This window comes from Seriola aureovittata, chromosome 19, assembly GCF_021018895.1.
Source record: "Seriola aureovittata isolate HTS-2021-v1 ecotype China chromosome 19, ASM2101889v1, whole genome shotgun sequence".
NCBI classification, from domain to species: Eukaryota; Metazoa; Chordata; class Actinopteri; order Carangiformes; family Carangidae; genus Seriola; species Seriola aureovittata.
The window spans coordinates 24,152,501-24,174,263 of record NC_079382.1 but is presented as its reverse complement, the minus strand read 5'-3'; the positions used below and the strand labels follow the sequence as shown (position 1 = coordinate 24,174,263).

Below are 21,763 nucleotides of genomic sequence, written 5' to 3'. Positions count from 1 at the left end.
TACTCTTGTACAAGTACAAGAGTAGTACTCTTGGTAGTACAAGAGTAGTACTCTTGTACGAGTAGTACTCTTGTACTACAACAGTAGTACTACTACTACTGTTATTATTCTACTGATACCAGCAGCCAATCAGAGGCCTCCTTCTCTCTGACCTGCACAGGGAGACGGTTGCCATGGTGACAGCCACGTGGTCCTCAGTGCCCCAGATTACTCTGGTGCTGACCCCACTGACTCTCCCCTCCTCCCTCTTTGTTTCCTCCTCTCCCCCTCCCTCCCTTACCCTCTTTATTCCTTTGTTCCCCTTCTTTCGTTCACTTTCTTTGTTTCCTTCTTTCCTTCCCTTTCTACCTTCCTTCCTCACCCTGCTGCCTCCTTTCTCCCATCCTTTGTTTTATTTATTTCGTTTCCTTTATTCCTAATTTCCTCCTTTATCCCCTCCTACCTTTCTCCCTTCTTTCCTTCCTTCTTTCCTTATCTCCCTCCATCCTCTTGTCGTGACCTTTCTTCCTTCCCTCCTACCTTTCCTTTCGGCCACATTTCCTTCTCCTCTTTCTCTTCCTCCCATTTCTTTCTTCTATTCTTTCCTTCTTCACATTCTTTCTTTCCTTCCTTTTCTTCATTTCTTTCCTCTCGTTTCTCCTCTTTCTGTCTTTTTTCCTTCCCTCTCTCTCTTTCCTCTCATCTATAAATGTCCTCATCCTCTTTGGTTTATTCAACTTTTTCTGACCTTCCTTCCTTCCTCTCCTCCTTTCCTTCCTTTATCTCTCTTCCTTCATTCCTTATTTCATTACTTATCTCTCTACCTTTCATCCATCCTTCTTTTGTTTCCTTACACCCCACCCCTCCATCCCTCCATCCCTCGACCCCCATTGCATAATTCTCTCTTGAACAGCCAATCACATTCCTGCACTGTCAGTGACTTCACAGACCGGAGGGGGTGGAGCTTGATCTTGATCTGAATCAATAATCTCAGTTTGTTGGTTTCCATGGTGACGGGACTTAAACAAGCTTTTTTCTAAATGACTGTGGTCATCTCTTCATGTCCCACAATGCACCTGGAGGCTGTGACAGGCTGTTGCATTGCAGCCAATCAGAGCCTGTGATGTCATACACACTCCCTCCTCCTCCTTTCACCTCCTCCTCTTCCGCCTCCTCTCACCTCCACTTCCTCCTCCTCATCTTCCTCCTTTCACCTCCTCCTCCTCATCTTCCTCCTTTCACCTCCTCCTCCTCATCTTCCTCCTTTCACCTCCTTCTCCTTCTCCTGCAAAGAGGCTTATCTGTTTTCCTCACACATCCTCTCTGACTTTTAATAACCTGTTAATAGTGTGTGTGTTTGAGGGATCAGCTGTTACATAACAGTTAACAGTCAGCACACACACACACACACACACACACACACACACACACACACACACACACACACACACACACACACACATACACACACATACACACACACGTTAAAGGAGCAGCCCAACTGTTTAAGCTCAGAGGTCAGAGGTCAAGGAGTGTGTGTGTCTCTGTGTTGGCTGTATCTCATTATTCAATAGTGATGACCTCATGACCTCCCACCAGTTGCCATGGAGACAGGATCAAAGTGGACAGAGAAAGAGAAGCTGGTCAGTTTAAAGGGAAGTAGGAAAGGAAACAAAGAGGTATAGAAGGAAAGAAAATAGGGCAAAATAGGGGGGGGGGGGGGATTAGCCGGTCAGATCTGCTTGTGTTTGATTTGAGTTTCAGCTACAGATTAGTGTTTCCAGTCCAACCAGTCCAACCAGTCCACTGAGTCCAACCAGTCCACTGAGTCCAATCAGTCCAACCAGTCCACTGAGTCCAATCAGTCCAACCAGTCCACTGAGTCCAACCAGTCCAACCAGTCCACTGAGTCCAACCAGTCTTACCAGTCCACTGAGTCCAACCAGTCCACTGAGTCCAACCAGTCCACTGAGTCCAACCAGTCCAACCAGTCCACTGAGTCCAACCAGTCCACTGAGTCCAATCAGTCCAACCAGTCCACTGAGTCCAACCAGTCCAACCAGTCCACTGAGTCCAACCAGTCTTACCAGTCCACTGAGTCCAACCAGTCCACTGAGTCCAACCAGTCCACTGAGTCCAACCAGTCCAACCAGTCCACTGAGTCCAACCAGTCCACTGAGTCCAACCAGTCCACTGAGTCCAATCAGTCCAACCAGTCCACTGAGTCCAACCAGTCCACTGAGTCCAACCAGTCCAACCAGTCCACTGAGTCCAACCAGTCCACTGAGTCCAACCAGTCCAACCAGTCCACTGAGTCCAACCAGTCCACTGAGTCCAACCAGTCCAACCAGTCCACTGAGTCCAACCAGTCCACTGAGTCCAATCAGTCCAACCAGTCCAACCAGTCCACTGAGTCCAACCAGTCCACTGAGTCCAACCAGTCCAACCAGTCCACTGAGTCCAACCAGTCCACTGAGTCCAATCAGTCCAACCAGTCCACTGAGTCCAACCAGTCCACTGAGTCCAACCAGTCCACTGAGTCCAACCAGTCCAACCAGTCCACTGAGTCCAACCAGTCCACTGAGTCCAACCAGTCCAACCAGTCCAGTAGGTCCACTGAGCATCCTGCAGGACAGTTCCAGAACTGAATAATACCCTGAAGTCTCAGTGTCTGTCTCTGAGTAACTTCTGGAGTGTCAGTCCTTCAGTCACAGGGTCCAACAGCTGGGTCACATCTGATCAGGAGTCACTGCAGGACACTGACACCAGGTCTACAACATCTGTTAAAGTGGTTTTTAGCAGAGAAGGTTTCATGGAAACACAAAGGAGGATTCATTTTGTCCCGATGAAGGTTTTCTGCTGCTGCAAACTTCAGAACCACTAAACACTGCAGCTGGGATCCAGCCGGGATCCAGCCGGGATCCAGCCGGGATCCAGCCGGAATCCAGCCGGGATCCAGCCGTGCCACATTCTGCACCATGAGCACTTTCACTTTTGAAGCTGATACTTTAGCTAAAGTCAGAACTTCACGTCAAACTGTCACAGTTCTGTTAAAACTGGAAACTGGACATTTAAAGACACAAGGATCATGAACAGAACATTTGTCTCTGAGGTCAGACCCTTTCTTTCTTTCTTTCTTTCTTTCTTTCCTTCTTTCTTTCCTTCTTTCTCTTTCTCTCTTTCTTTCTTTCTTTCTTTCTTTCTCACTTTCTTTCCTTCTTTCTCTTTCTCTCTTTCTTTCTTTCTTTCTTTCTTTCTTTCTCACTTTCTTTCTTTCTTTCTTTCTTTCCTTCTTTCTCTTTCTCTCTTTCTTTCTCTCTTTCTTTCTTTCTTTCTCTCTTTCTTTCTTTCTTTCCTTCTTTCTCACTTTCTTTCTTTCCTTCTTCTTTCTCACTTTCTTTCTTTCTTTCCTTCTTTCTCACTTTCTTTCTTTCTCTCTTTCTTTCTTTCTTTCTTTCCTTCTTTCTCACTTTCTTTCTTTCTTTCCTTCTTTTCACTTTCTTTCCTTTCCTTTCTCTTTCTCTTTCTTTCTTTCTTCTTTCTTTCTTTCTTTCCTTCTTTCTCTCTCTCTTTCTTTCTTTCTTTCTTTCTTTCTCTCTTTCTTTCTTTCTTTCTTTCTTTCCTTCTTTCTCACTTTCTTTCTTTCTTTCCTTCTTTCTCACTTTCTTTCCTTCTTTCTCTTTCTTTCTTTCTTTCTTTCTTTCTTTCTTTTTTCTTTCTTTCCTTCTTTCTCTCTTCTCTTTCTTTCTTTCTTTCTTTCTTTCTTTCTTCTTTCTCTTTCTCTCTTTCTTTTTTCTTTCTCACTTTCTTTCCTTCTTTCTCTTTCTCTCTTTCTTTCTTTCTTTCTTTCTTTTCTCACTTTCTTTCCTTCTTTCTTCTCTTTCTTTCTTTCCTTCTTTCTCACTTTCTTTTTTTCTTTCCTTCTTTCTCACTTTCTTTCTTCTCTTTCTTTCTCTCTTTCTTTCTTTCTTTCTTTCTCTCTTTCTTTCTTCCTTCTTTCTCTTTCTCTCTTTCTTTCTTTCTTTCTTTTTTTTCCTTCTTTCTCACTTTCTTTCTTTCCTTCTCTCTTTCTCTCTTTCTTTCTTTCTTTCTTTCTCACTTTCTTTCCTTCTTTCTCTTTCTCTCTTTCTTTCTTTTTTCTTTCTTTCCTTCTTTCTCACTTCTTTTCTTTCTTTCTTCTTTCTCACTTTCTTTTTTTCTTTCTTTCCTTTCTCTTTCTCTCTTTCTTTCTTTCTTTCTTTCTTTCTTTCTCACTTTCTTTCCTTCTTTCTCTCTTTCTTTCTTTCCTTCTTTCTCACTTTCTTTCCTTCTTTCTCTTTCTCTCTTTCTTTCTTTCTCTCTTTCTCACTTTCTTTCCTTCTTTCTCTTTCTCTCTTTCTTTCTTTCTTTCTTTCTTTCTTTCTTTCTTTCTTCCGTCTCCTGAACAAAGCGGTCGTGGTGTCTAGCTGCTGGTTGCCTGGTAACGAGTCCTGGGAGACCTGAAGTCCAGATGAACGAGGGGACAGTAAACGCTGCACCTGCAGACCCTGCCAACAGGCTTTGTTCAAACACACAAAACTTTATTTAACATGCAGGTCCACAACTCAGACAGTGTGCAGTGAGACTGAATGTTGTTCCTGTTCATTCATCTGTTCACTGCCACATCACCAATACAAAAATAATAATATGATATTAACGATAATATAAATATTCACATCATTAGAATAAATATTTATATATTTTGTGTTGCCGTAGTGACCCGGAGTCCCTGAGCTGTACACCCGTCACATCTGGACTCTGCTGTGTTCAGGTCCTCCTCTTGATGAGGCGTTCGCTGACCTGCTGCCGCTGCACGTGAACCACATCAGTCTGTTGACATCCTCAGCCAATGAGAGGAGGAGGAGGCTGAGGAAGGCCGTGATTGGCTGCAGGCAGGAGTAGGGTGAGCTCACGTCGATGCTGATGTCAGCTGACGACCTCGTAAGTGTGGAGATGTTGGTTTTTCCTCCGAGTGAACGACGTCAGACCAAAAACTGACAGCAGGGAGATACGGGGTTTCCACAGCAACAAGAGGAGACACCAGGACGCCCCTCCCCCCTCTTCTTCTCTGTGTGCGGTCATGAATAAATGACAGTGAGGGGAGGGGGAGGGGGAGTGCTGAGTCGGGCTGCAGCCTCTCTACATGCTGTTGGAGGATGGGGGAGGGACAGGTGGGGGAGGGGTGGTGTATCTGGTTTGTATTCAACGCTCATCACCTGACTGAGTTCACCGCAGAACAGTCACGTCCTCTTCATCAGTCAGCTTCACACCTGAAGGTCACACCACTGTTCGTCCATGAAGGAACAATAAAGTTTTATCAGCAGCTCTACTTCCTATTGTAGCTCTGAGGTCACATCACTGCTCTGTGTTTGTTTCTCTGTTCATCTATTAAGGAACAATAAAGTTTCATTCAAGTCCATTTTAGTATTTGCTGTTGTTATTGTTGTTTATTGTTGTTGTTTATTGTTGTTGCTGTTTATGGTTGTTATTGTTTATTGTTGTTGTTTATTGTTATGGTTGTTATTGTTATTGTTGTTTATTGTTGTTATTGTTTATTGCTGTTGCTGTTTATTGTTGTTGCTGTTTATTGTTGTTGCTGTTTATTGTTATTGTTGTTATTGTGGTTATTGTTTATTGTTGTTGCTGTTTATTGTTATTGTTGTTGCTGTTTATTGTTAGTTGTTGTTATTGTTGTTGCTGTTTATTGTTATTGTTATTATTGTTATTGTTATTTATTGTTATTGTTGTTGGTATTGTTTATTGTTGTTGTTGTTATTGTTTATTGTTGTTGCTGTTTATTGTTGTTATTGTCGCTTATTGTTGTTATTGTTTATTATTGTTGGTATTTCTTTATTGTTGTTGCTGTTTATTGTTGTTTATTGTTGTTACTGTTGTCCAGTGTTCGTGTGTTGAGCTGTCCTTCACAGAAACAGTATAAACTTATGTAACAGCAGGACAGTTAAGCTCCGCCCTCTGCTTCTCTCAGACAAGACCTTTGACCTGTAGGTGGCGCTGGAGGCAGAATTTAATGGAAACCTCATTTCAGCTCATGTGTCACTGAGTGGGCGGGGCCAGGGACACTACTGCACACAGTGGGATGAAGAACCTTGAGTCCAGGATCCAGTTCTAAGGCCCTGTTCAGGGTCAGGGTTGAAACAAACCTGCTCTGAAAGACCTCACTGCTCCCCTCCACCCTCCTGCAGCAGCTGACGGCCACAGCAGGCAGGCGTTACCATGGAGACGGCCATCATGCCGGTGTCATGCCCCTCAGCCTCCAGCACGGACACATGACTGAGACATGAAGGTCTGAAGGAGGGAGGGTGTCTCGTCAGCTGTGTCCTCTCCCCGACAAAGACCTCATTCATTAATGAGCAGTTCATATGCTAATGAGGGGGGGGTGTTTATAATCCAGATCACAGCTCTGCTGCAGGGTCCAGGTCTGGGTCCATGTGGTAATGATGAATATTAAGAGGAAAGGCTCAGGGACCCAGAATCTCTGAATCCTGTTGTTTTCTGGACCCTCTGGTCCCGGAGGACTGAGCTGCCTCCTCCTCACCAGCAGCTGAGGGACTGGACCAGTTCACATCAGTAAAATCCAGTTGAGTTCACGATATCTAACAAGAGTCTGGAGGATCGATCCAGTTTTCACTAGATCCTTCATATCAGGAGAGTCCAGAACTAGATCCAAGTCTTGTATTTAAACATGAGCACACACAGAGGTTTCAGTGGATGTCTCTGAAAGTCCCTCATATCACTGTGGAGTCCACCAGAGGACACCAGGTCTCTCAGGGTCTCTCAGGGTCTCTGAGCATTGCCTCGAAGACCCTCAGAGATTGATTATTGGATCTGAACTTCTGTGACTCCGTCTTGAAAGGACTTCATTCTTCTGACAAGATCACAAACATCACATGACACCCACAGAGGCATCATGGGTAGTCTGGGTTTTAGCCTGGGGGAATGAGATTGGTACAGTTGTGGGGGGGGGTCCATGTGACAGTAAATTATAAACCACAGGCTAACTCAAATAAACAAGAGGATCAAAAGCAGGACCAGAGTCCACCATGAGATCTCTTCACAGTGGACTAGAACCCAGTAGAACCCTTCTGTCCAACAGTCAGCTGACTCTGACAGACCAATCACCCCCAACTCTCTCCTACCAGCACGTGACATCACTGCAGGAGTGGGTGGGGCCAGAACTCACCCCTCCCTGAGATGAAATCCTCCGTGATCTTTAATCCAACAGGAGATTGTGTAACAGCTGACAGAGCTCGACCTTCACTGAGCTACGGCAACAGAGAGAGTGACATCATCACCTGAGTGACGTCATCACCTGAGTGACATCACCTGAGTGACATCATCATCTTAGGGACATCACTTGAGTGACGTTATCACCTGAGTGACATCACCTGAGTGACATCACCTGAGTGATGTCACTCAGGTGATGTCACTCACCTGAGTGACATCACCTGAGTGACATCATCACCTGAGTGACATCATCACCTGAGTGACATCACCTGAGTGACATCATCACCTGAGTGACATCATCACCTGAGTGACATCATCACCTTAATGACATCACCGGAGTGACTTCACCTGTGACATCATCAGTCTGTAGGAGACTCAGCAGATACAAACAGATGTAAATGTTTATTTATAATTTCAGGACAAACAGAAGAAGATGTTTTTGTGCAAGTGATTCTTTGTCTCACTCACACACACATACACACACACTCTCACACTCACACTCTCACACACACACACACACACACACTCTCTCACACACACTCTCTCACACTCACACTCTCACACACACACACACACACTCTCTCACACACACTCTCTCTCACACTCACACTCTCACACACACACACACACACACTCTCACACTCACACTCTCTCACACACACACACACACACACACACTCTCTCACACACACTCTCTCTCACACTCACACTCTCACACACACACACACACACACTCTCACACTCACACTCTCACACACACACACACACACACTCTCACACTCACACTCTCTCACACACACACACACACACACACACACACTCACACACAGACTCACTCACTCACTCATACTCTCACACACACACTCTCACACTCACACTCTCACACACACACACACACACACACACACTCTCTCACACACACTCTCTCACACTCACACACACACACACACACACACTCTCTCACACTCACACTCTCTCACACACACAACACACACACACACACACACACTCACACACAGACTCACTCACTCATACTCTCACACACACACACACACACACACACACACACACACACACACACACACACCTATAGGTGATGAATAATTTAAAGCTGCAGGAGAAAGTGCTCTGTCACCCCCCCCCCCCCCACACACACACACACACAGGACTGAGGTGAGGGCAGTGTGTGTGTGTGTGTGTGAGACAGGTCCACATCATCCTGTGGTTCTGGTCCTGTGGACGGACTCTGACTCTGCTCTGAGACCTGGACCTGTTCAGTTTACAATCAGCTGTCAGGCTGCAACAGTTTCTTCATTGTCAATAAAAACTGATCAGTTATTGACCCCCCCCCCCCACACACACACACACACACACACACACACTCCTCATCATCTTCATCAGGGTGTTGCTCAGGGGCACTGCGGCAGGACCTGAACCTGTGTCAGCAGAGTGAGAGAGGGGACGAGAGACATACCACGTGACCTTCAGCAGCTCTCTGACCAATGGAATGAATGGACTGTAAATAGGAACCAATGAGGAGCGGGGGGCGGATATAAAAGGCTGAGAGCCGCTTTAATCCGCAGCAGCAGCAGCAGCAGACCCAGACCCGCTCCAGACCAGACCACATCACCGCAGACTGAACCGACAGGTAGGAGCTGCTTTAGTTCTGACCAATCACAGCACAGCTCATCAACTCATCAATGCATCAAGTTATCGGTTAAAATCTGAGGCCCGCGCTCTGCGGCCGTCAGACAAACGGGAGGGAATCAGTGAGAGACAGAGGGTTAAAGAACAAAGGAGCGGGAAGAGACAGAGAGAGAGAGACAGGAGGGTTACTGGCTGTTTACCCGCTGTTGAGCTGCAGAGAGCCTGTCTCTCTCTCTCTGTCTCTCTCTGTCTCTCTGACCTTGCAGTCCGTTCTGTCTGCAGGTGTTGCGCAGTCTCGCGGATACACCGGATCAGCTGATCATCTTTAATCTCACTCAGTAACTCGAACACCTTTGAATCTGAATATGCAGGTTGGAACAAAAGGCCCTTAAATAAATCCACCTTAAATCCAGCCCGCCGTCAAAAGTCCTTAATCTGCATAATGAGGACAGACAGCGGAGACACTGCGGCTGTTGGCGCCGCTGCGTCAGTCTCCATCACCGTCTGTCCTCACGTCTCCTCTTTAAACAAACACACAGCGCACGCTCAGTTTAATATTTCATCTTTAATGAGCTGCTCCGTCGTTATGGTTCGGGTGGAACGGACCGGACCCGGTTCTGTTCGGTACAGTGAATCCCGAGCACCGAGCTGAAGGTGACCGCGACGTCGCGCGGTGCAGCAGCCGCGCTCTGAAGGGTTAACCCCGGTCTGCTGCTGCGTCACTGCCGCGGCCTCCCGCAGATCATAATCAGCCTCTGTGTCCCGGTTTAGACTCACGCTGATCCCCTCAAGGGTTTCCTGATCCGAGCCGAGCCGGGCCGGGCCTGTACTCTGTCCTGAACACGTGATCAGTCACATGTCTCTTGATGCAGGTGATTTTATTTTTTACGATTATTCCTCAGAAATAAACGGGTCTGTGTCCTGAGATCTGGATTTCAGGCAGACCAGGTCCCGGAGTTGAGACTGAGGATCAGGACAGAGACAAGCTGATGAGGATGACATTATGAGTCAGTATTTCTTCTTCTACTGAGGAATACTGACTCTAATTACAAACCTCTGATTGGGAAGCAGGTGACTCAGTCTCAGTGTGAAGTATTTCAATTTAGCTCCACCTGCTGCTGCTTCATGAAAATACACCTGAACCAGAGAAACTCGGACTGATGCCGGTGGCACTGTGTGGCGTGCTGGTCTGGATCCGGATCCGGATCCGGATCTGGATCTGGATCTGGATCTGGATCTGGATTCTTCTTCCGCTGAAAACTGGTTTTCATAGTTTAACTGTGGATGAAGATAATTATTATTATTTTTATGACTGGTCAAACTGCTAATTAATAATTTAAGATTTGAGTGAGCCTCAGTGACAATGAAAAATATGATATTAATATATAAACAATAACGTGATGATATGAAGGAAAATGTTTAACCATCAATAAAAACATTAATCTGAGTTGGTTCTTCACTTGATGCTAAACATGTTTCATAAACACAACATTCATGTGAATGTGGAGCTCATTAATATTCACACTAACATGTTCACTAACTGGAACTGGTCCCAGGTCAGCAGTCCCGACGTCATCATGCCTTTCGGAAACACCCATAACAAGCTGAAGATGAACTACTCAGCGGAGCAGGAGTACCCTGACCTCAGCAAGCACAACAACCACATGGCCAAGGTGCTCACGCCCGAAATGTACGGCAACCTGAGGGACAAGGAGACGCCCAGCGGATTCACCCTGGACGATGTCATCCAGACCGGTGTCGACAACCCAGGTAACACCCCAAATAATATCTCCATCCACAGACCAGGTCTTTGATAAACCAGGTAACCACTCCTGTGGACCACCCAGACTAGTTAACCCCGTCCTCTGCAGCCCTGGACACTCCCCCCAGAACCAAGTAACATCTGTCCTCCTCAGACCAGGTTACTTTCCCCAGACCTGGTAAGTCTGTCCCTAAACCACATAACCACTTCCAAACCAAGAGACCCCATCCCCACACCAGGTCACCAGACTGGGTAACCACACTTCTTTAGACTTGGTGATACCAGACCAGGTTACACCTTACATAAAACAGGTAACAGGACAGGACAGTCAGACCAGGCCACCTCTCCCTAGACCAGGGAATCCCATCCACCAGAGTCCAGGCCATGTAACCTTTCAGCAGCCCAAGTAGCCCCTTTCCAAAACCACGAAGGTCCTTTCACAGACAAGCGAACCCTGCTCTCTTAAACCAGGTAGACTTCGCTGAACTAGATGACCCAACCCCCCAGACAAGGTCATCACTCCCCCACCAGGTAACTCCTGCTTCCCCAAAGAAGGTACCTCCTCATGTTGTTTGTCACCTTGACACAGAGAAATTCTGTGCAGCTGCTACTTGATGATAAACTCTTTAATTGGATCGACTTGTTAGATCAGGTTAATTTCTGCTCGTTAATTCCCCCACAGGAAGGGAAGGAGGGGAATTGTTACTTCCCGTCTGATCGCCTGATCCTCAAATCCAACCTAATTTAGTTGGCAGGATTTGTGAAAAACATTTTAACACAAAGTAACGAGTGTAGATACTTGGCAGTGACTGATTGGCCATTTTGTGTCTCTGCAGGTCACCCATTCATTATGACGGTGGGCTGCGTCGCCGGAGACGAGGAGACATACGAGGTGTTCAAAGAGCTGTTGGACCCAGTGATCGAAGACCGCCATGGAGGATACAAACCATCAGACAAACACAAGACGGATCTGAACTCTGAAAACCTGCAGGTAAACAACAACAGTCGTCATTAACTGATTCATTCTCCTAATCTTCTGACTATAAAACTCAACACTTCCTGCAGATGTTTCACATTAAAAGTTTTTCCTTTCCTTGGATGCTTTTAATGTGAAAATCTACAGGAAGTTTCACTGATGGTAGAGCTGATGAAGAGTAGAATCTATTAGAGGATGAAAAGTGTTTCTGCTCGCATGCAGATGAACTGGTTGTTCAAACAGTGACAGGACTGATTTGTAAATAATGTAGCTTTGATCATGTGACTGATCATGTGACTGTAGCTGGTTTGACTCTACAGCTACAGTCAGTTTTGTTAATGAAGCTCCACATCACAGATTTGTCTGAGGGATGTGAGGAAGCCATCTTGCCTTAAACACTGTTCACTCTTCACTGGTCATCATTCAGTCACCATGACAACAGCAGCAACCAAAAACAAAACATAAAAAGGCCCTGAACAGTCCTTTCATACAATCAGAAGACCCCAGACATATTGATCATCGATTATAAATAACCCACGCTGTTAAATGAACAGTTCACATTGTCTATCAGGCAGGATACAGAGATCCATCATCACTGTGTTCAGCTACAGGTGATCCAGGTACCACAGGTGTTCAGTCCATCAACTCCATAGATCAAAGTAGATATCATCAAAAGGTGAAATATACATAAACTGCAAATCAAATATTTATATCACTGTTTTGAAATGGGGCCCACCCTTCATTAAAGAGCTTTTCCCTCCCACAGTCGATCTGTCGCCTGTTCACACATCAAATCTATTCACTCAGTAAAACTGGACATAGACTCGGATTTCCAGTGATGTCAAATAATTCTACAGCCAGTGAGTCTGGTTTCTTTTTAACCCACAATCCAACAGGTTCTTGACAGGCATCACGGCTGACATCATCCCTACCACCTGTAGGGCTCTATCTCTACATGAGTCCGTTCAGGCATTTTTCTAAAGTTATTTTACTCTTGGTTTTTGTCATCCTGGTCAAACCACACCAACCTTCTCCTGTCTGCTGCTGTAACTGACCCAGACCTCCAGTTCTTCCTGTTCACGTCCTCCCTTCAACAGAGCAGTGGCTCTGTCCGTGGTGCTGAAGGGACAATGGCTTCCACTGTGATCTCGACTGATCTTTTGTTGTGTTTCAGGGTGGAGACGATCTGGATCCAAACTACGTTCTGAGCTCCCGGGTTCGGACAGGACGGAGTATTCGTGGCTTCTGTCTGCCACCACACTGCAGCCGTGGAGAACGACGCGCCATCGAAAACCTCTCCATCGAAAGTAAGAAACAGTTTATTCATATAAAGACACGCAAGCGGCACAGTTTCAACTGTCTGATGGTGCGTTCAGGGACACTAATAATGTCTGCAGACTCACTGAGGCAGAGGAAGAACAAACTCTACTCTTTATCAGTCATTTAGCTCTAACTGCAGCTGAAAACGCCCCGTCTTTATTTAGATATTTTCCCATCATGCCTCAGTGAGCATGTCAGTGAATGCAGCAGCAGCAGATCAAACTGTTATATAACTGTGAGCTGTGTGTCGTCCTGCTGTGACTCCTAATGAGGCTGAGAGCTCAGTCATTCTAAACCACCTCTTTCACATGCAAATGAGACTGAACTGAACCGGACTGGACTGGACTGAACTGGCTGAACCCAGCAGACCAGAGGTTCTGCTGCCCCCCCACTGTCTGAAAACACATGACACAGACAGAACGTCACCTTTGTTTTTTTTAATTGACATATTATTTATTGAAGTAAAGGAACAGGTGACAGTACCCACCGCACGGGTCAGTTCTGTAAAGCTTACTGGACCGAAACGTTCTGCTTGGTCTAGAAATAAAATCCAGGGCATGATGACGAAATTAAGGGAACATTTGAAGGAAATGAAGGTAAAATCCAAAGACTCCAGCTTGGTTTGAGTTGTGAGACAGAACAGAGAGTCAGAAGAAAACAGACATGAAGATACAGAGTTGGACTAAACTGTGAGATACGAGCCTCTTTGAAGTCAGAGAGAGATTGATGTAAAAACTTCAGCCGTCCTCTGAGACTAAAATACTCCGTCAGTCACATGAGCTAAAAACCTATAATTTATTAATTAATTCAGTTCATTACTTAGAAGTGTAATTATGAGTTATTGTCCCCATTTTATTTACAATCAGTGTGAAATGACACTGATTACATTCCCCCAGGGACCTGGAGACCTGAGCAGGGCTTTGCCCTGAATTCAGCCTCTCAGGCACCAAACCTATCCTGCCTCCTTCTCACCTGACGATGATGATTGATGTTGGGTTTATGACCTCCCTTGTGTCTGACCTTTGACCTCCTGTGTGTACTGCAGGTCTGGACATCCTGGATGGAGATTTAAAGGGCAAGTACTATGCTCTGAAGAACATGACGGAGGAGGAGCAGCAGCAGCTGATCGATGACCACTTCCTGTTCGACAAGCCCGTCTCCCCACTGCTGCTGGCGTCCGGCATGGCCCGCGACTGGCCCGATGGCCGTGGCATCTGGTCAGTGAACACATCACCAACTCTGACCTCTGACCTGCTGAGATAGTGCTACTGAGTTGAAACACTGAGATACCAATAAACAAAAGGGATGATGTGATGCAGAACAATCACTAAATGACAGATGAAAAAGTGTGACCATCATATCTGAAGTATGGATACAAAGAAAAGATAAAATGTTAGGAAACATAAAAAGACAAGAAGCTCATGAAAGACGCAGGAAAATTTGAGAACAATGAGAAACTCTGAGTATATTGTGAGATATTGAGACAAAAGAAACAAATCACAGATTAGTGAGAGACAAATTCAAAACATCTTACGAGATACTGAGTCAGAACGAGATGCTGAGTCAGAACGACCAGATACTGAGTCAGAACAAGATACTGAGTCAGAACAACGAGATACTGAGTCAGAACAAGATACTGAGTCAGAACGAGATACTGAGTCAGAACGACCAGATACTGAGTCAGAACAAGATACTGAGTCAGAACGACCAGATACTGAGTCAGAACAAGATGCTGAGTCAGAACAACGAGATACTGAGTCAGAACAAGATGCTGAGTCAGAACAACGAGATACTGAGTCAGAACAAGATACTGAGTCAGAACGAGATACTGAGTCAGAACGACCAGATACTGAGTCAGAACAAGATACTGAGTCAGAACGAGATACTGAGTCAGAACGACCAGATACTGAGTCAGAACAAGATACTGAGTCAGAACGACCAGATACTGAGTCAGAACAAGATGCTGAGTCAGAACAACGAGATACTGAGTCAGAACAAGATACTGAGTCAGAACGAGATGCTGAGTCAGAACGACCAGATACTGAGTCAGAACAAGATACTGAGTCAGAACGAGATACTGAGTCAGAACGACGAGATACTGAGTCAGAACGACGAGATACTGAGTCAGAACGACCAGACACTGAGTCAGAACGACGAGATACTGAGTCAGAACAAGATACTGAGTCAGAACGAATGAGACTGTACAGGAATAAACTGGAATAAAGAGACAGCGGCTAAAAGCAGCAGAATCATAAGATACTGTGTGCAAACTGAGCCTCAGAGGTGAATAAATTCAGAGTGAAAGTCTCAGTGATTAACCCTTCACTCTCTGGTTGACCTGCAGGCACAACGACAACAAGACCTTCCTGGTTTGGGTGAATGAGGAAGATCACCTGCGCGTCATCAGCATGCAGAAAGGAGGCAACATGAGGGAGGTGTTCACCCGCTTCTGCACCGGACTCACCAAGGTGAGCGGCTGCATTCCGCCTTCTGTTTACTGTATCCTGCAGTGTCTGATCCCACCTGTCCACACCTGACCAACTCTCTCACTGTGTAACAGATTGAGGCCTTGTTTAAGGAGCGGGGTCATGAGTTCATGTGGAACGAACACCTGGGCTACGTCCTCACCTGCCCGTCTAACCTGGGGACGGGACTGAGAGCTGGAGTCCACGTCAAACTGCCAAATGTCAGCAAGCACGAGAAGTTTGGAGAGATCCTGAAGAGGCTGAGGCTCCAGAAGAGAGGAACAGGTAAACAGAGAGACAGGTAGTATGACAGGTAGACAGTTGCAAGGACACGTTTGTTCTGAGTGGTTTCCTGTGAGTCCTAGGGGGAAATCTCCAGAACCAGGTTCCACACAGTCTCCTTTGTGACCTCTGTATATCCCTCTGAGAACATCAGACCATCAGGGAACAGGATTCAAATATCCAGACCTCGCACCTGTAGACAGGTGTTGAGGGCCTCGGCAGGAGATATCAGCTCAGCCACAAGTCCTCCAGATGGCCCGAGGTTAGGTTTTAGAGTCAGGTGTTTTGTCGTTCAGAAATCCTGCCCTCGTTACATCACTTCCTGTTTGCGTCTCAGGTGGCGTGGACACAGCGGCAGTGGGCGGAGTCTTTGACATCTCCAATGCAGACCGTCTGGGTTTCTCGGAGGTGGAGCTGGTTCAGATGGTGGTGGACGGTGTCAACCTGCTGGTGGACATGGAGAAACGCCTGGAGGCCGGAGAGAGCATCGATGACATGATGCCCGAGCAGAAGTGAACTGTGTCACTGTAACCTCTGACACCCCCCCTCACCCCCTCACCCCCCCTCACCCCCTCACCCCCTCACTGTAATCAATCAGAACCCGTCCTGAACCAACAGGACGTTTAGAGCCGCTCAGTTAGACTTCAGTCTTCCAACATGTGAAGGATTTTCTATTTCCTGTCTCCACCTGTTGGACTCATCTAACACCTGAAATATCTAATAAAGTCTCTGTGGCCCCAACTAAATGCTGCGCTCACCTGTCGTCATTCAGCACGCACACACACATGAAGTTAATTATTTATTATGTCACGTTTCAGCAGGAAGAAAAAAGTAATGTATAAAATATAAAGTCATCAGACTGAACTGGTTCAGGTTCTGTGCCTCTGATCCAGTCTCATACTCACTGAGTCTCACAGAGTGTGGCTCCAGACCAAGACCTGAATAACAGCAGACCTCAGATCAGTCACGTGGATCAATCAAACCAGCAGCTGTGAGAACTGACGCCACCTGCTGGTGACTTAGAGTCACTGACATCATCAACTCATCCAATAGAAACTTCCTATAATGAAATAATGTTACAATGTGTTTGACTCGTTGAAACGCAGCTGAGTGTTTAAATGTCAGTGAATCTTCATCCACTCATCGATGAGAGGACTCATTAATACACCTGGAGGCTGGACTTACCTGTGTCCCTCAAGGACTGTGACAGTCTGCAGAGCTGAAACCTGATGAATAAATTCAGTCTGTACCTTTTTACTGTCACCACACACACTGATGACGTCACTGCAGGTGGACCTGACACCTGAGTGTCATCCAGACATCAGTCAGCCATATCATGTTCTCATACAATGAACACTGAGTCCAGACTGTGAGGACAGGAGGACGATTTACAGCAGCATACTTCCTGATATCATCAGGTTACACCTCAACACACCTGTACCTGACTGTACTGACACATTCATCTGAACTCAAATCCCCAGATCCCCTAACCCTCCAATCTGTAATTTATATTAACAATGTAACTAAGTTTAAAATGGAGCGCTGCCTCTGTTCGACTCATTTATATTTATTCTTATTAAAATGTGGTTTATTTGTAACAGAAGCTCAGGGCAGAGCTGTTGTTAAATCACGTATTTTTAGCTTCATCTTCAGACTGACGAGCAGCAGCAAATATTATATTTCAGCTCAGATCAAATTTTATCAGGTATGAAAACACTACAGAGGAACAGGTAAATGACCAAAGGGCTGCAGAGATAACACACTGATCGGCCACTCGCCTTAGCAGCTAGGCAGAGCACACGTCTCCTCACGTCTCTGAAAACACCTGAGCAGATTTCCAAACAGATGCTTTTTAGATAAACTGACTTAGTGTTAATAGAGAAAACATGAAAACTTAAGTGATATAATAACAGTCTTTTCAGCTTTGAGTCCGGCTCTGAGTCGCTGCTGTTGTTGCTATTTGGTGTGAAATGCATTCTGGGATACTTAGCTGTCTCATGCATCATGGGTAAGACGGGCGGAGCGAGAACACTTGAGATCTTTGATGTGTACTTGGTCTGTAGCTGATGACGTTTCACAAGAACACAGAGAAACCGTCCCTGACCCCTCTGGGCTTCTGTAGTTTGACAAAAAACTCCATCCACACAGGAAACTGTGCTACTGCAGGTGTTTAATGAGACACAGGTGAACCTGACGTTCAGTTAACAAATAACAACAACAATCAGCCGCCAATCAGCTGTCGTTCAGCTGACGATCAGCCGTCGTTCAGCCGACGATCAGCCGTCGTTCAGCCAACGCTCACATGTACAAAAGAAGAAACAAATCAACATGAAAACAAGGGTGAATCTCTGTCAAACTATTTACATTCACAACACTGACTCACACCAATCTGTCTGGACACACGTGACCCCTTCAGTCTGACACCACCCTCACCTGTTCTCTGGTGGGCGGGTCTAAAACACCTGCAGGTCAGTCATTGCAGAGCCTCTTTCAAAATAAAACAAATGTACATCACAGAACAGTTCCTGTGTCTCACAACAGACTCCAAGTCCCATGATCCTTTGCCACAAGTGCGATGTGGAGCTGCCCCTGCTGTGCTGGGAGCAGGTGAGGGAAACCCCATATGGAAAGGCAGACAGTTTAATGACAGAGAGGCAGTGATGTCATCATCATCAATAATCAATAATCAAACAATATTGATATCGAGCAGCAGTCGAATTTGTGGGTGATGTCAGAGCAGTAACAGCTGAACTGAACCAATCAACATGAAGGTCATGATGATGTCATCTGTGAACCAGGAACAAGGAGGAAGATGTTGAATAACTCACACACACCTGTCTGTGTCTACCTGTCTGTCTCCGCCTGTCTTAGTCTGCCTGTCTTAGTCTACCTGTCTGTCTCCGCCTGTCTGTGTCCGCCTGTCTTAGTCTACCTGTCTTAGTCTGCCTGTCTTAGTCTACCTGTCTGTCTCAGCCTGTCTGTGTCCACCTGTCTTAGTCTACCTGTCTGTCTCCGCCTGTCTGTGTCCACCTGTCTGTGTTCACCTGTCTGTCTCCACCTGTATGTCCACCTGCCTGTGTCCACCTGTCTGCGTCCACCTGTCTGTCTACCCTTCTTAGTCCAACCTCTTTGTCTACCTGTTTCTGTCCACCTGTCTCTGTCCACCTGTCTCTGTCCACCTCTCTTTGTCCACCTGTCTCCGTCTACTCCTCTCTTTCCACCTGTCTGTCCACCTGTTTCTGTCTTCCTGTCCCTTCACCTGTCTGTCCACCTGTCTCTGTCTCTACAGTTTGAGTTCGTTGGCGATCTTGGAGGCGATGTTCTTGAAGGCAATGGACGTTCCTGAAATTCGTTTGAATCTCACTCCGTTGAGCGAGAGGCGGGGCAGTTTGCACACCTCCATCTCCCATTGGACGAGGCTGTCGGCGTGTCCGTCTCCGTGGACGCAGAGCAGAAGGAAGCGCTCGCGCTGCTCGTAGTCACAGTTGTTGGCGTCCAGAACTTTCCTGATCTCCCTCATCATGTCCAGCGGCTCCATGGAAGACGTGGTCTTCATGCTCCAGGTGAACCTCAAAGAGCGGGGCTTCGAGTCCTTCAGGTGAGGGGGCGCAGGGGAACCAGGCTCCTCCTTCTGATCAGCTGATACGTTCCGACTGGGGGGGGGGGGGGGGGGGGGGGGGGTTGTGTTAACATTCACAATATTTGAACTTTATTTGTTCACACAGCAGCACACAACAAACTAGAATCACCTCCTCTGCCGAGTAATGGCTACAAAGTGTTTTGTGAGGTCACCGTGACCTTGACCTTTGACCTCCAAAATTGAATTAGTTCATCCTTGAGTCCAGACGAATGTTTGTGCCAAATGTGAAGAGGTTCTGTCAAGGTGTTAGTTAGTTTGTTTATTGACCCCAATGGGAATTTATTTTCGACGCATCATCTCACACGTTGAGAAAGTTCCCTCAGCTGTTAGTTTTACTTAGGGCTGCTATGGCTGAGGGTGTCGGACCCTGTTGCACCTCAGGGTGCTGTACCTCCGTCCGGAGGGCAGAACAGTGACGTGGCAGTGGAGTGGGTGGGTGGGGGCTTGTGATATTGCATATGCGAGTGGGCAGACTAATTGATTTGGTAGCGGTGTTGGTGATTGAAGAGACGTGGAGCAGCAGAACAGGCTGAACAATGTTTCTAACAGTGAGAGACATATAGTCCTTTTAGTTTGCTGGTTACTGAGATACTGGAGGAATAACACTAGCATGTGGAGATGGTGTCTGATTGGCTGGGCTGCAGGACCTGTCCACTACTCTCAACCAACCAGAATGAAAAGAATTACAACAACAATCAACACAACAGAGACAGACACAAACACCTGTCTGACTCACCTGGACCCTTCAGGTCTCCCGTTTCTCTCAACCTCTGAAGGCCCTCTGAAGCAAGGACATGAGGACACAAGGACAAGAGGACACAAGGACATGAGGACACAAGGACATGAGGACACAAGGACAAGAGGACACAAGGACAAGAGGGCACAAGGACAAGAGGGCACAAGGACAAGAGGACACAAGGACAAGAGGACACAAGGACATGAGGACACAAGGACAAGAGGACACAAGGACATGAGGACACAAGGACAAGAGGACACAAGAACAAGAGGACACAAGGACAAGAGGACACAAGGACAAGAGGACACAAGGACATTAGGACACAAGGACAAGAGGACACAAGGACATGAGGACACAAGGACATGAGGACACAAGGACAAGAGGACACAAGGACAAGAGGACACAAGGACATGAGGACACAAGGACACAAGAACAAGAGGACACAAGGACAAGAGGACACAAGAACAAGAGGACACAAGGACAAGAGGACACAAGAACAAGAGGACACAAGGACACAAGAACAAGAGGACACAAGGACAAGAGGACACATGAACAAGAGGACACAAGGGAGGAAGTTTCACTGTTAATGAGCAGGTGGAAAAAGGAGCAGGTAAATACACCTCCCATGATGCTTTGTGCTGGCGTACCTTCGTGTGAGTTTGGAGGTGAGTTTGGAGAACAGGTTGGTGGATCCCCTGGCTCGTGATTGGGCGAGGGGTGTGGCGTCATGTGACAGGCTGGGCGAGGCGGGGGGGCCGTTGTAGGTGGCGGTGCGTCTCTCTCTGAGCTGACCTCCATGGAAGGTGCTGCGACTTGCCGTCCCCCGAGGGAAACGTAGCCGGTCGGGAGGGGTCGCTCCACTGCTTATGCTGTGGGTTGAAGCTCCGCCCACAGATCTCTGGGTGGGTGTGGTCGCTGAGCTGAAAGGGAGGAGGGGTTACTGAGTGTCTGTACTTCCTGTCATGGAGTCACGATCAGGGTCAGAGCTGATGTGGTCTCTCATCCCGGTCCTCAGACCAGTACCTGTTCTCTTTGCCATTGTGGACCACAGAGTGACGGTCTGTCGAGTTCCTCTCCGTGCAGACGTACGTGTTCCTCCTCGTCATGCTGGATGAGCCGCCCTGAGTCAAACACACGTCATCAACACAGACCAGGTCCAGCCGCAGTCTGATCCAGATCAGGCTTTAAAAGGTTTCAGCCAGGACAGGTGAGAACTGGTCCTCAGCTCTTCAACTACCAGTTAAACATGTTCATTACTGATTCATCTGCAGATTATTTAATCAATCAATGAGCTGATTATTGAACAGGGCTGGGTATTGCCACTGATTTCCTGAATTGATTCGATATTGATCAGTCAGAGATATTAGTTGTTCTTGGATATGAATGAGGTTCTCAGAGAACTGATACCATGAATTGTTCCCCTGATTAAAAACATTCATGTTTACATTATGAATGTCACAGAGCAGTTACATTAATGTTCTTTCTATTTAACACGACCCACAGTTTAGACACATCTCAGGAAATAAGAGATGTAATGTGTTGTTAATGTACCAGCTACACAGCTTCTTCTTCTCATCTCACACAGCTGAGTTGCAGCTACTTTCAAAGGTGATGTAACCACTGTTACCACGGTGATAAGTTCACATTCATTCCTCGACTTGTGTCGAGCAAAAGAAGCCACATTGGAAACATC

The 21,763-nt window shown here is 46.5% G+C and overlaps 2 protein-coding genes across 3 annotated transcripts in view; one reads left to right on the top strand and one right to left on the bottom strand.

The window, feature by feature from the left end:
• The first annotated feature begins 8,750 nt into the window (after window positions 1-8,750).
• On the top strand, window positions 8,751-16,440 carry LOC130187381 (creatine kinase B-type-like). The gene is made up of 8 exons (XM_056404945.1): window positions 8,751-8,890; window positions 10,446-10,659; window positions 11,488-11,642; window positions 12,802-12,934; window positions 13,993-14,164; window positions 15,292-15,415; window positions 15,508-15,697; window positions 16,032-16,440. The coding sequence occupies exons 2-8, from the start codon at window positions 10,467-10,469 to the stop codon at window positions 16,208-16,210; spliced, it is 1,146 nt and encodes a 381-aa protein (XP_056260920.1). The 5' UTR covers window positions 8,751-8,890; window positions 10,446-10,466; the 3' UTR covers window positions 16,211-16,440.
• A 1,407-nt stretch (window positions 16,441-17,847) lies between these two features.
• The window catches only part of LOC130187379 (MAP/microtubule affinity-regulating kinase 3-like), a 13,619-nt gene continuing 9,703 nt past the window's right edge, over window positions 17,848-21,763 (bottom strand). Inside the window, exons 15-18 of one of the 2 annotated variants that reach the window (XM_056404938.1) lie at window positions 21,094-21,191; window positions 20,718-20,990; window positions 20,071-20,115; window positions 17,848-19,347 (exon numbers count right to left, since the gene is read on the bottom strand). In XM_056404938.1, the coding sequence (XP_056260913.1) occupies window positions 18,978-19,347; window positions 20,071-20,115; window positions 20,718-20,990; window positions 21,094-21,191 (786 nt within the window). In that variant the 3' untranslated portion in view covers window positions 17,848-18,977. The remainder of the gene's footprint in view (window positions 19,348-20,070; window positions 20,116-20,717; window positions 20,991-21,093; window positions 21,192-21,763) is intronic. The other variant, XM_056404939.1, reaches the window with a different exon arrangement.